The sequence below is a fragment of the Mandrillus leucophaeus genome, unplaced genomic scaffold (genome assembly GCF_000951045.1).
Source record: "Mandrillus leucophaeus isolate KB7577 unplaced genomic scaffold, Mleu.le_1.0 Scaffold150, whole genome shotgun sequence".
Lineage (NCBI taxonomy): Eukaryota > Metazoa > Chordata > Mammalia > Primates > Cercopithecidae > Mandrillus > Mandrillus leucophaeus.
In genome coordinates this window covers 3990775-4003040 of record NW_012101477.1, presented here as the reverse complement: position 1 = coordinate 4003040, position 12266 = coordinate 3990775, and the positions used below count along the sequence as shown (strand labels likewise).

Here is a 12266-nt window from a genome sequence, read left to right as displayed (position 1 = left end):
TTTAAACCTATCCCCTGCTCTGCAAAGGTCAAAATTATCTTGACCTCTGTGTCTGGCTTTGTTCCTGCTCCTGATTCTATCAGGAATGACTGGCTCCTCTCTTCCATTCGTATTTCTACATTTTACACACCCTTCATGAAACAGCTTAAATCCCTAATCTTCACTTTTAGAACTAAAAGGAAATCTGTAAGTTCTGTTGTAGATAAAAAATTTAAAATTGAGACCTGTCAATATTAAGTGCCTTGCCCAAACCCCTGTAGCTAGTTAGAGATAGAACTAGGATTAAGACCCAAGCCTCCAGAATTTTCTTTATGCCCCCTTTCCATAGTACTTTGCCCCCAGCCTATACTGCCCACTTTCTTTTATAAAAAAATCAACCCCTTCATCTTTTTCCAATGGGTTCTCTTGTGAGAGTTAGCCTGTCTGGGTTCTAGCATCTACCCGCAACTGGGTGACGCTCTTGGAGCATCTTCTCTCCATCTGTAAAGTGGAGATGACTCCATCACCTGGCCAACTTGAATATTCTTATGTGTGCTGATTTTCTTTCTCCAAATATCTCTAAATTTTATAATTACAAGGACTGTGTCTATGTCATATCTGTATCTCCTCCCAGCTGTTCTCAAACTGTGTTTCCCAACCAGGAGCATCAGCATCACCTAGCACCTTGTTAGAAGTGCACATTCTTGGGTCCACCCAGACCCACTGAATCTGCAAAGTTGGAGTGGAGCCTGGTAGTCTGTGTTTTTGTTTTTGTTGTTGTTGTTGTTTTTTGAGACGGAGTCTTGCTCTGTCACCCAGGCTGGAGTGCATTGGTACCATCACTGCTCACTGCAGCCTCAACCTACCAGGCCCAAGTGATTTTCCAACCTCAGCCTCCCAAGTAGCTGGAATTTCAGGTACACACCACCACACCTGGCTAATATCTGTATTTTTTTTTAGAGATGGGGTCTCACTATGTTGCCCAGGCTGGTCTTGAACTCCTGGGCTCAAGTGATCCTCCCACCTCAGCTTCCCAAAGTGCTGGGATTACAGGTGTGAGCCACTGGGCCTGGCCACATACATTATTTCTAATCCTCACAACCCTGCCAAGAGGGTGCAGTTATCCCCAGTTTACAGATAAAGAAAGAATCCCAGAGAGAGGAAATGGTGTTGCTCAAACCACACGGGAACCACGTGGGAGAGCCTGTGAGCATTGGGCCTTGGCATCTCTGAAGCCACCTCCTCTCGCCAAGCTGCTTCCCAGCTGGTACTGCTTTTAGGTTCTGAAGCATTGCAGAGCTCAGCGTTGGGGAGTTATCAGGCCTCATCATTTTGGTTTCCTGATTAGATTCTTCCTTCATGTCAATTTGTCAGTCAGAACTTACGTTTTAATTTAAAAATGATGAAGTTATCAGTCTGGTTTTTAAAAACTTACTTTGGGTAGATTGGAAACTCTTAGTAGTGTCTTACAGCAGAAGGTGGAGATTTTCTGCGGAACCAGGAATTCTCAATAGCAAGAAACTCAGCTGGTTGGTGCCTGTTACGTATACACCAGTTCCCTTAGTACAGCCACTTCATGAGGAAGATATTAATTTGGCCAGTCGCATAGCTGGTAACTGTTAGAGCTGAGATTCTAATGCAGATATTTCTGGTTATGGTTGTCAGAAAAACTTGTGGTACCTACTGTGTGTTAGGTACTTTCATATTATGTTTTTAAATTCTCATAGTAACTCTCCAAATAAGTGGTTGATTTTTTTTTTTTCTATTTCTTCTTTCTTTTTTTCATGTCAGTGCCCTTAATTTAAAAAGTGCTATTTCTTATTTTCATTTTACAGATGAGGAAACTGAGACCAAGAACGTTCCTTGGGTCATGGATTCCTATTGTCAATTTACGGTGTTTTTTAGTGTCTCGGTAATTTTGTTTTTACAGCACCGCTATGCCAAAAAGTACCTAATAGTCTCATTTATTAAGTAGTTATGTCCAAACCATTTAATATGTATTTATGTCCTTACAATTTGTTAGCCATTTGAGAAGATAATACACACGAATTGAAAGAAAAAATATTTTTATTTCATTTTTGAATACCATAGTTACTTCCTAATGGTATGTGTGCCTTTTGATACTGCTCAAATCCTCCAACCTTAGGATCCGATTGAACACCACCGCCGTCATTCTGATTTCACATCCATTTTCACAGTTATTTTTGTCAGAGCAGCTATCCAAACACAGCTCCACAAAGATATGATGTCACCAGAAGAAATGTACCTTGAGCTCCTAGTTAATGCAGTGCCCAACAGATGTCACATTTCCCTGTGTTCTCCATGAAATTTTTAAATATCCTGTGGTGAATTCAGTGTGGCACCCCAGTTGCCACAGCACATAGTTGGAGCACTGCAGACTTGTTCACATAGGCAGTGGCGTGCTCGTGAGTCAGCCTTAGGTGTGTCTAATGCCAGATCCGTGTGTTTTTTTTCTTTTTTGAAATTTGACATTTCTACAGAATTAATTTTAATTCAGTGTAAGGTTTTTAAATGCCACAACAGTGGACAGGGTTCAGATCTAAGTCACACCTGTTTGTTCTCTTGCTTAATTCTGTGTCTTCCCTATAGCAGGTGCCTAATAAGTATTTATTGAAAGGAAGAAAAACTGCCCCCAACTTGAAAATAGGAGCTTACAAAATTGCATAAAGGACAAGAGGCATTAGATCTACAGAAAGGCCATGGCTCTAATGACCTACTGTCTTGTGACTTCTTTCAGTTAAGTATCTTGTTTTAAACAAGAACCATGGCCCTTGCAAAGCTAACGTTTAAGTTGGTACGGCTTAAATCTTTCAAAATATAATAGCAATACTTGGAACTTATATACTTTGAGTGGGAAATTTTATTCGCGAATCCTTGATTTTGATAGGGATGCTTACTCCTTGGCTTTTCACCTTCATGTTTTGATTTTCGTTAATATGAAACCATTTTTCTTAAAGTGAAACATACCACAGATTGCATTAAGCCCTGACTATTATGCTGAATTTCTTGAAACAAGGCTTCAAGCTTGCCCCGGGAGCATACCTTACATTTAGCACATGTAAGACCTTGCATTTATAGATCTTTTAACCTAAGATGGTCATACTTGGTCGACCTCCTGAAACTCTGTAGGCTGCACTTAGCTTGATGAGGGAGACGTGCACAGAAAACTGAAATGATGCTGAATATTGCTTGATTAGGTGCAACTCTTCCTCTTTAAGTACAAAACCAGTGTCTAAACAGATCTGTGAATGGTGGTAAGGTGACGGAAGTGTTAGTTCCAAAATAAATACTTCCCTTGTCTTTTCCAAGTACAGAAATTCTTTGTCATTTCAAAAACACAGGTAGCAAAGGTTGCTGCTGATTAATAGTCATTGTTTACGTGCCTGCATTTTAAGGATCATGGACACCATAAATAAAAACACATCACTGAGACTTGCTCCTCTCTGTGCACCTTCATCCAAGGGGCAGTGATAATGGTGAGATATTTAAGTCTCACTACCGAAGCAACAGTGAGGACAGCCATGAAAAATAGTCTGTGCAGTAGATGTGTCCCCTCTGAAACTCCCAAGTAGCAGAGCATGCAGCAGGGAAAGAATTGTGGGTAGTAATTTGGGTGTTAAAATATTAACACATTTTTGCATATTTAATGTGGTTTCCTTTTTAAATAATAGGCAGATTATGGCATGCAAGCAGATAGGTTTATGATTTCAAATTAAATTTTAAGCATTAAAAAAATCCAGAAGGAACTACTTTGTGATAAATACATTCAGTTAATCAAGAATTGCTTTCTTTTCAACTTCTCTGCTCATATATTAACTAATTTATAGCCTAATTTCATGATTGTAGCTTGTGAATTAAGCTTCATGGTGAGTTTTAGTCTTAAAAGTTCAAAACTCTCATTCTTCTAGTTCACATTTGAGTACTATGGGCTAGACATATATAATCTCTGGACTCAAAATGGGAAATCTTGGAAGTCTTTACCGAGGAGGTAACCTTAATACCTGGGCATTAAGAGTGTGAGAACCATTGTTTCAGTCTGTCACTTTACTTGGTTCTGGTCTCTTGAGAGCAGAGGCCGACGTTTTTCCCCTTAACTGCCTTTTCCCTTTCTAACTTCTCCTTCTCTCTAACTCAGATTGTAGTACTCGTGAAAAATTTGTCCTGGGGAAGGAAGCAAGACCTCTTAACATTTTTCTCATTTCTCCTATTTCCCCATAGGCAAAGATGCCTTTCGATGCCAACAAACTGTATTGCAGTGAAGTGCTGGCCATACTGCTCCAGGACAATGATGGTGAGGCGCCCTCTCAGTATTGATATTCTGTTAGGATAGGAGCCAGGCTTGTTTCAGATCATGACAGCAAGCTCTCTTGCCTTTGGCATCCCCTTGCTCTCCCTCTCGCTCCCTGTGCTGCTTTTGTACTCTGTCAAGCTGTATTGATTTTGTTTGCTGATGTATCAGTGTTAGACGGCTGTAAAATCTGACAGTTAGGTTCATTTTTTTTTTTCCTCTATTTTTTCCCCCTTTTAGAAAACAGGGAATTGCTTGGGGAGCTGGATGGAATCGATGTGCTTCTTCAGCAGTTATCTGTGAGTAATTCTTATGCTTCCTGTCTGCTCTAAGATACATGACTGGCTTTGAATGGGAGGTGGAGCTGGAAATTGTGGGAAGGAATGAGCCATGTGCTGCAAGCCATATGGAGTATGTTGGCAGGTTTGAGGGTTATATGGAGGGACATGGTTTGCCTCCTTTTCTTAGTCATTTGCTCTTTATGACCAGACATCACTGTGTGTCAGATATGAATTTTCTTCGTCTTCTGATATGATATTGTCAACTCAAAAAAGATGTGCCTCCTGCTTAAGTGTGTATGTTCTGGGCCAGGCATACCAAATTATTTTCATTTGACCCACTCCCAAGATTGTTCACCAACCTTCCTTTCAGTCTGCTGTGAAAATGGAGTATGTTCATTTAGGATCTGAATAAGCTCAAGGAGTCCAAGTTCCACTGCAGTGGGGTGGGGGTCAAGGGGAGGATAGGGGAGGATGTGGTGCTGAAGGCTGGAGTGAGAACTTGGAAACTGCCATTTTCTCACTGTAAGAAATGTAAATCCAGTTGAAATGTTATTCTGCTGGCATTCTGAAAATACTGTTAAGATTTCCTCTTACAAGTTTCATCTGTGTTATTCTAAAAACAGGACTGAAAATAGATCATTTGGATAAAATCTTGAGAGTGTTGGGAGAGTCTGAGATGTCAGTTTGCATACAGCTTCCATCTTGGTGCCAGCAGCCTGAGTGGCTTGGCCTCCACCCCAAAAATAGAGCTTTGAAATGTGAATCTGTTTCCAGTTCTGGGAAGGTGCTTAGTCCTTTTCCTGTGAGACTATTGATCTTCTCGTAGTAGACTATATGGGTATGCATATACTGTTTAAAGGCTTCTCTTAACATGCCTTACATCTCTGGCAAAAAGAAGACTTCTGCTGTAAGCACTTCCCATGAATTAAAGCCCCAGCTCCCCTGTGAGGGAATTCAGTGGCTTTGATTGTCAGGAAACGCTTCCTTATATTGAGCCATGTTTCACCCCCCTGGATTGTGGTTGCTTTTAGAAGGGGAAGAAATGAGATGTGGTTGGGTTGGGCAAGTAGAGGGCTTTGAGGGTAGTTGGCAAAGTTGTTTCTCATCCTGGATAATGATTTCAGGGGTGTTCACTTCATTCATTTAGTTTTATATGTCCTTTATGGAGTTGTTCTGTATCTGTGTTATATTTCACAATAAAAAGGTTTTGGTTTTTATTTGGGTTTTGGTTTTTAAAAAAATCTGCTTGCCTGAAACTGTCAATTACTGATGGACCCAGTGGTCAGTTGAGTGTTTTGGCTTTTTTTTTTTTTTTTTTTTTTGCATTTATTTAATATATGTGAATTATTTAGTTTCTCTAAAATGGAAACTGATGAGAATTTTGTTTGGTGAGCTTCTGTTTCCTCAACCGTAGAGTTTGGCTTTTTTTTTTTTTTTTTTTTTTTTTGCATTTATTTAATATATGTGAATTATTTAGTTTCTCTAAAATGGAAACTGATGAGAATTTTGTTTGGTGAGCTTCTGTTTCCTCAACCGTAGAGTTATGACCCACAGGTTTTAGAAATTGTTGGATGGAGGCTCATGGAAAAACATTCTCTTATAGTTCTGTGCTTTGTGCTGTTTTTGCTTGACAGGTGTTTAAAAGACACAATCCCAGCACGGCTGAGGAGCAGGAGATGATGGAGAATCTGTTTGATTCCCTCTGCTCCTGTCTAATGCTTAGTTCTAACCGTGAGCGCTTCCTGAAGGGCGAGGGTCTTCAGCTGATGAATCTCATGCTCAGGTATGTTTTGAATGTCCTAGTTTTCCCACCTTTTTTGCCTGACTTTTCACTGTTAGCCTGAATTCAAGAGCATGTAGCTATGGTCATTTATTCTGTTGGGTTTCCTAGACTTTACCCTGAAGAGTAAAGTCTTCAAGCATGAGGATGTGTTTGTGTAGGTATGTGGTCTTTCCTAAAGTTAGAGTAGACAAATAAAAAGTATATTGTGTTCTGTTTGTGCCCTACTGCGGTGGTTGCTAATATGTCCGCTCCATTGAAGGACATTGGTGTTTTTCCTCTCCTTCCCATAGTGTGTTAGTTTTGGGGAAATCTAGCCATTACTTCTAAACTTGAACTGATTTTCTGTATATATCACATAGACCTATCTATGCCATATGTTTTTCTGTATTTTTATTGAAAGCAGTATATCATTTGTATTTTTCACTCCTCATTCAGTAATGAGTTGTACATGTGCTGTATGCCTAGCTTAGGAAATATGAAAATGTGCAAGATAGTTCCAGAAACTTTTATTTATAGTACTTGCCTTGTATGTCTTATTATTTATACTCTAATTCCTGAAATTGGATCTTATATTAGTTTCACAGTTATTTTGTAGAATCCTAAAGTTAGAAACAAAAAGGGAAGAGGAAGCTTATATTGATAATTCTTGAGACCCTGTCTAGGAAGGGGAGTAGAGAAGTGTGTAGGGGAAGGCTGAGAGGATAACCAGAGTGTGCCATAGGGTCAAGGGACTTTAAAAAAAAAAATGAGCATGTTTATGTGGTTGGAAGATTCTAGTCATTATGAAATTGTGCCCTACAGAAGGAGGAAGTTGAGATTTAAAGAAAAAACAAGAAAGAAAGAAATGGAGCCAGAGTCTGCTGTCTTAAAACTTCAAGTATACTGAAAGCCCTGTTGAACTAAGATATTTCTTTGGAAATGTTTTTCAGAAATGTGATATATATTTGTTAAATAGAATTTAGAATACTAAAATACAAAACTGCTATTAAAACATTGACAAGGTACTATGTTAAGTGCTGGGCATACACAGAAATACCTAAGACAGAATTTCTGTCTCCACAAAGTTAGAAAAACAGTTCTGTGACCTAAACACAGCCTGTCTTTGGGCGTATATTTTCTTTTAGTCTTTTTTCTGTAATTTTTAACAACTTTTTAAGCCTGCCACACATACGATTTTCTTTATTGCGACATTTCAAACATAGCATGCTGTTTCCCATGCTGTGAATAATCTTCATGGGAGTTTTCAGTAACTGCATCATGGCCTCCAAGGGACTGTAGCTTAGTTAGTATTCTTCTGTTGTTGGCGTTGAGGATATTTCCAGTGTTTTGCTATTATAACAAATTCTACAGTGACCATTTTTGTGTTTAAAATGATGTTAGGATTATCCAGGTACAGTATGTTCTCACTTAACATCATCAATAACATTCTTGGAAACCATAACTTTAAGCGAAATGATGTATAATGAAACCGGTTTTTCTGATCATTGTTAAAACGGTATTATTTGAGGATCTGACCTGCTATATCCCGTTTTACTTAAAGTTGCCATTTCCAAGTCTATCTGTGATGTTAAGTGATGACTTGTTGTGTATATTTCTAAAACATCTTAAAAGGCTTCTGAAGGGCTGGAGGCACAGTAGACCTCTTCATTTGTCCAGTGCGTACCAGACCTTGCATTGACCAGAAGTCTTCCTTTGAGGAATTGCTTTTAAAAACAATTTTTTTTTAAAGTGCAGAGAGGGGCATGAGAAATTACTCAGAGGCCTTTTGTGTTTAGCTGATTTTTGCTAGTTTTACTCTCTTGAGTCTTTAGTTTATCTCCCTTACCCTTCTAATTGCTTGTCCTTTTGTTGAAATGACCCACCTTCTCTCAAGTAAATAGCATAAATAGAAGATGCATTTGGCTTCTTGAGTCTTCTAACCTTAACACATTGGTCTGAAGAGACTTTTCCTTAAGCTTCTTAAAGGTCTGAATTGCTAGTGTCTTTGGATGGTTGAGTGCAAATATGAAGTGATATATTTCTGTAGCATATGGCTTGGTATTGCGTAGCAGTGGGGAGCTGAATAAATAACCAGAAATATGGATTATTCAAACAGAAATGCTGAGATTCAGGGAGGCTAATTAAAGGAGAGCTCCAAAAGACTTAGAAACTGTACCTCTCTAGATCTCCTAACTTTTCATTTTTGAATGCTGAAGTTGCTGTTATATTCATTCTTTTGCATTAATTAGCTATATTAGCAGATTCAGCATTTCCTTTTTTCTCTCTCCCATACTCTTTGTTCTGTGTTATTTTTCTTCTTCAGACTCCCAAATGGAAAGTTTAATTGGGATGGAATATTTTTTTCCATACTATAGTCACCCTTTCTGATCTTTAGCAAGAGCTGCCAGGTGGCTCTTTGTCTAGAGAGAGCCTATTCAAGACTAAGAAGCTGTAACACTAGAGGTTCAGGAAAGTTTCTGTGGTTCCATTGCCCCTAAATACAAATCTTTACTTTGACTCAGTCATTCATCAGACAGTTGTGAAATGCCCACGTGGAGAGGTGGCAGTATGGAGGAGGGTGGAAGAATGGCCTGGGACTTGTAAGTGTGGGTTTGGAACATACTGTTTCACTTATTAGCTCTGGATATTTGGTGAGTTACTTTAACCTTTGTGACCTTCTCATTCTCAGTTTTTCATCTGAAAACTGGCACTAATAATACCATATTTACAGGGATTTTGACAGAATTAAACTCTATAAAGTATCTGGGAGAATTCTACAGTTGCAAAACACTGCTAAGGTACTATGTTAACTTTCTATGTTAAGTGCTAGGTTTATACAGAGATGCACAAAACAGGGTTCCTGCCTCTAAGAAACTCAAAGTCTAGTGAGGGATGCACACATTAAATAACTATGATATAATTTAATATGGTGACTCTTCAGAAGAACAGTTACTTTTGCATGTATGTACTCAGTGAATTTTTTTCCTTTCTGATTATTGATAAGGAAAGATCACAAACAAGATACTCATTGATACATACTCCCTCCTTCCCACATATGCCCTCCTTCCCACAGATATGTGCACACACACACACAAGCATATGTTCGCTACCAATTTAATATTTTTATCTACTTTATTGAGGCATAATTTTTATACAACAAAATGTATGCATTTTAAGTGTACAGTTTTGACAGATGTTTCCACTGCCACAGTGAAGATGTAGAACAGCACTATCGAGTCGAAATGTAATGTGAGATAGGTAATTTTACATTTTTAATAGCTACCACATTTAAAGGGTTAAAAGAAACAAAAATAATTTTAATAATGTATTTTGTTTAACACAGTCAAAAATTATTTCAACATGTAATCAATATAACAAAATTATTAGTAAGCCATTTCACATTCATTTTTTTGAAACTAAGTTTTCAAAATCCAGTGAACATTTTACATTTACATCCCAATTCAGATGCTAAATTTTCATCAGAATACTTGATTTGTATTTAGATTTCATAAAATTTAGAGTTGAAAACAGATTCTCATACTTAAGTTTGTCCAAAGAAACTTAAATGTTTTCCAATAAGTCCGGTATCAATTTTTAAATTTTAAACTTAAATTTATTTAAATTGTATTTAAAATTTAGTTTCTCAATTACAATAACCACATTTCAGATGCTCAGTAGCTACACAGTGGCTACCATATAGGATGCTGTATCTACAGATCCTTTTTATCACTCCCAAAAGTTCCCTTGCATGCCACCAGGCTCGGCTAATTTTTTAAAAATATTTTTGGCAAAGATGGGATTTCACCATGTTGTCCAGTCTGATCTTGAACTCCTGAGCTCAAGCTATCCGCCTGTCTTGGCCTCCCAAAGTGCTGGAATTACATGTGTGAGTCATTGCGCCTAGCCAAATGCCTCCTTTTTCATTTCCGTTTTTTATTTATTTGATCTCCTCTCTTTTTTTCTTAGTCTGGCTAAAGGTTTGTTGATTTTGTTTATCTTTTGAAACCTAACTTTTCATTTTGTTGATCCTCTGTATCTTTTTTTGTTGGTTTGTTTGTTTCATTTATTTCTGCTCTGGTCTTTATTATTTCTCTTCGTCTACTCGTTATGGGTTTGGTTTGCTCTTGCTTTTCTAATTCTTTAAGATGTTAGGTTGTTTATTTGAAGTTTTTCTACTTTTTTGTTGTAGGTGCTTATTGCTGTAAATTTTCCTCTTAATACTGCTTTTGCTGTATCCCATAAATTTTGGTATGTTGTGTTTCCATTTTCATTTGCTTCAGACTTCTTAATTTCTTCATTGACCCACTGGTTATTCAAGAGCATATTGTTTGATTTCTATGTTGAATAGTTTCTAGAATTCCTCTTGTTATTGATTTCTAGTTTTATTCCATTGTGGTCAGAGAAGATACTTGATAGATTTCAGTTTTCTTCAATTTTTAAAGAATTGTTTTGTGGCCTAACATATGAACTATTCTTGAGAATGACCCATGTGCTAAGGAGAAGAATGTGTATTCTGCAGCTTTTGGATGATATGGTTTGTCAATATCTATTAGGTCCATTTAGTCTATAGTACAGATGAAGTTTGATGTTTGTTGATATTCTGTCTGGATGTTTGGTCCAGTGCTGAAAGTGGGGTGTTGAAGTCTCCAGCTTTTACTGGGATCTGTCTCTCTCTTTAGCTCTAATAATATTTGCTTAATCTATCTGGGTGCTCCAGTGTTGGGTGCATATGTATTTACAATTGCTATATTCTCTTGCTGAATGGGCCCCTTTACCGTTATATAATGACCTTCTTTGTCTCTTTGTCTAATTTTTGTCTCGCTGTCTATTTTGTCTGATTTAAGTCTAGTTCCTCTTGCTCCTTTTTGGTTTTCGTTTACATAGAATATCTTTTTCCATCCTTTTATTTTCAGTCTATATGTGTCTTTATAGGTGAAGTGTGTTTCTTGTAGGCAATGGATTGTTAAGTCCCACTTTTTTTAATCCATTCAGCCACTCTATATCTTGTGATTAGAGGGTTTAGTCCATTTATATTCAGTATTTTATGTAAGGACTTACTTCTGCCATTTTGTTATTTGTTTTCTGGTTGTTTTGTGGTATTTCCTTCTCTTCGTGAAGGTGATTTTCTCATATGGTATGTTTTAATTTCTTGCATTTTGTTGTTTGTGTATCTGTTCATGTCTCTTTACTTGATATTACCATGAGATTTGCAAACACTATTTAATAACCCATTATTTTAAACTGATGACAGGCTTCACACTGACTGCAGAAACAAACTGACAAGCAAAGAGAAAACTAATACAAACTCTACACTTTAACTTCACCCCTCTACTTTTTAACTTTTTTGTGTTTCTATTTATATCTTATTATACGGTCTATGTCTTGAAAAGTTGTTGTAGTTATTTTAATAGGTTCATCTTTTAGTCTTTGTACTCAAGGTATGAGTAGTTTATATACCACAATTACAGTGTTATAATATTCTGTGTTTTTCTGGGTACTTATGGTTACCAGTGAGTTTTGTCCCTTCAGATGATTTCTTACTGCTCATTGGCATCCTTTTCTTTCAGATTGAAGAACTACCTTTAGCATGTCTTGTAGGATGGGTCTGGTGTTGATGAAATCCCTCAGCTTTTGTTTGTCTGGGAAAGTCTTTATTTCTCCCTCATGTTTGAAGGATATTTTCACTGGATATGCTATTCTATAAATATGTCATGCCACTCTTCCCTGGCCTGAAAGGTTTCCACTGAGAAGTCTGCTGCCAGACATATTGGAACTCCATTGTATATATTATTTATTTTCTCTTGCTGCTTTTAGGATCCTTTGTTTATCCTTGACATTTGGGAGTTTGGTTATGAAATGCCTTGCGGTAGTCTTCTTTAGGTTAAATCTGCTTGGTGGGTTTCTATAACCTTTTGTACTTGAATATTGATATCTT

General features: G+C 37.4%; 1 protein-coding gene across 1 annotated transcript in view; it reads left to right on the top strand.

Annotated features, from left to right (window-relative positions):
• The window catches only part of CTNNBL1 (catenin, beta like 1), a 180276-nt gene that overhangs the window by 80059 nt on the left and 87951 nt on the right, over positions 1–12266 (top strand). Inside the window, exons 8-10 of the mRNA XM_011974984.1 lie at positions 4219–4291; positions 4529–4587; positions 6204–6352. Coding sequence (XP_011830374.1) covers positions 4219–4291; positions 4529–4587; positions 6204–6352 — 281 coding nt within the window. The remainder of the gene's footprint in view (positions 1–4218; positions 4292–4528; positions 4588–6203; positions 6353–12266) is intronic.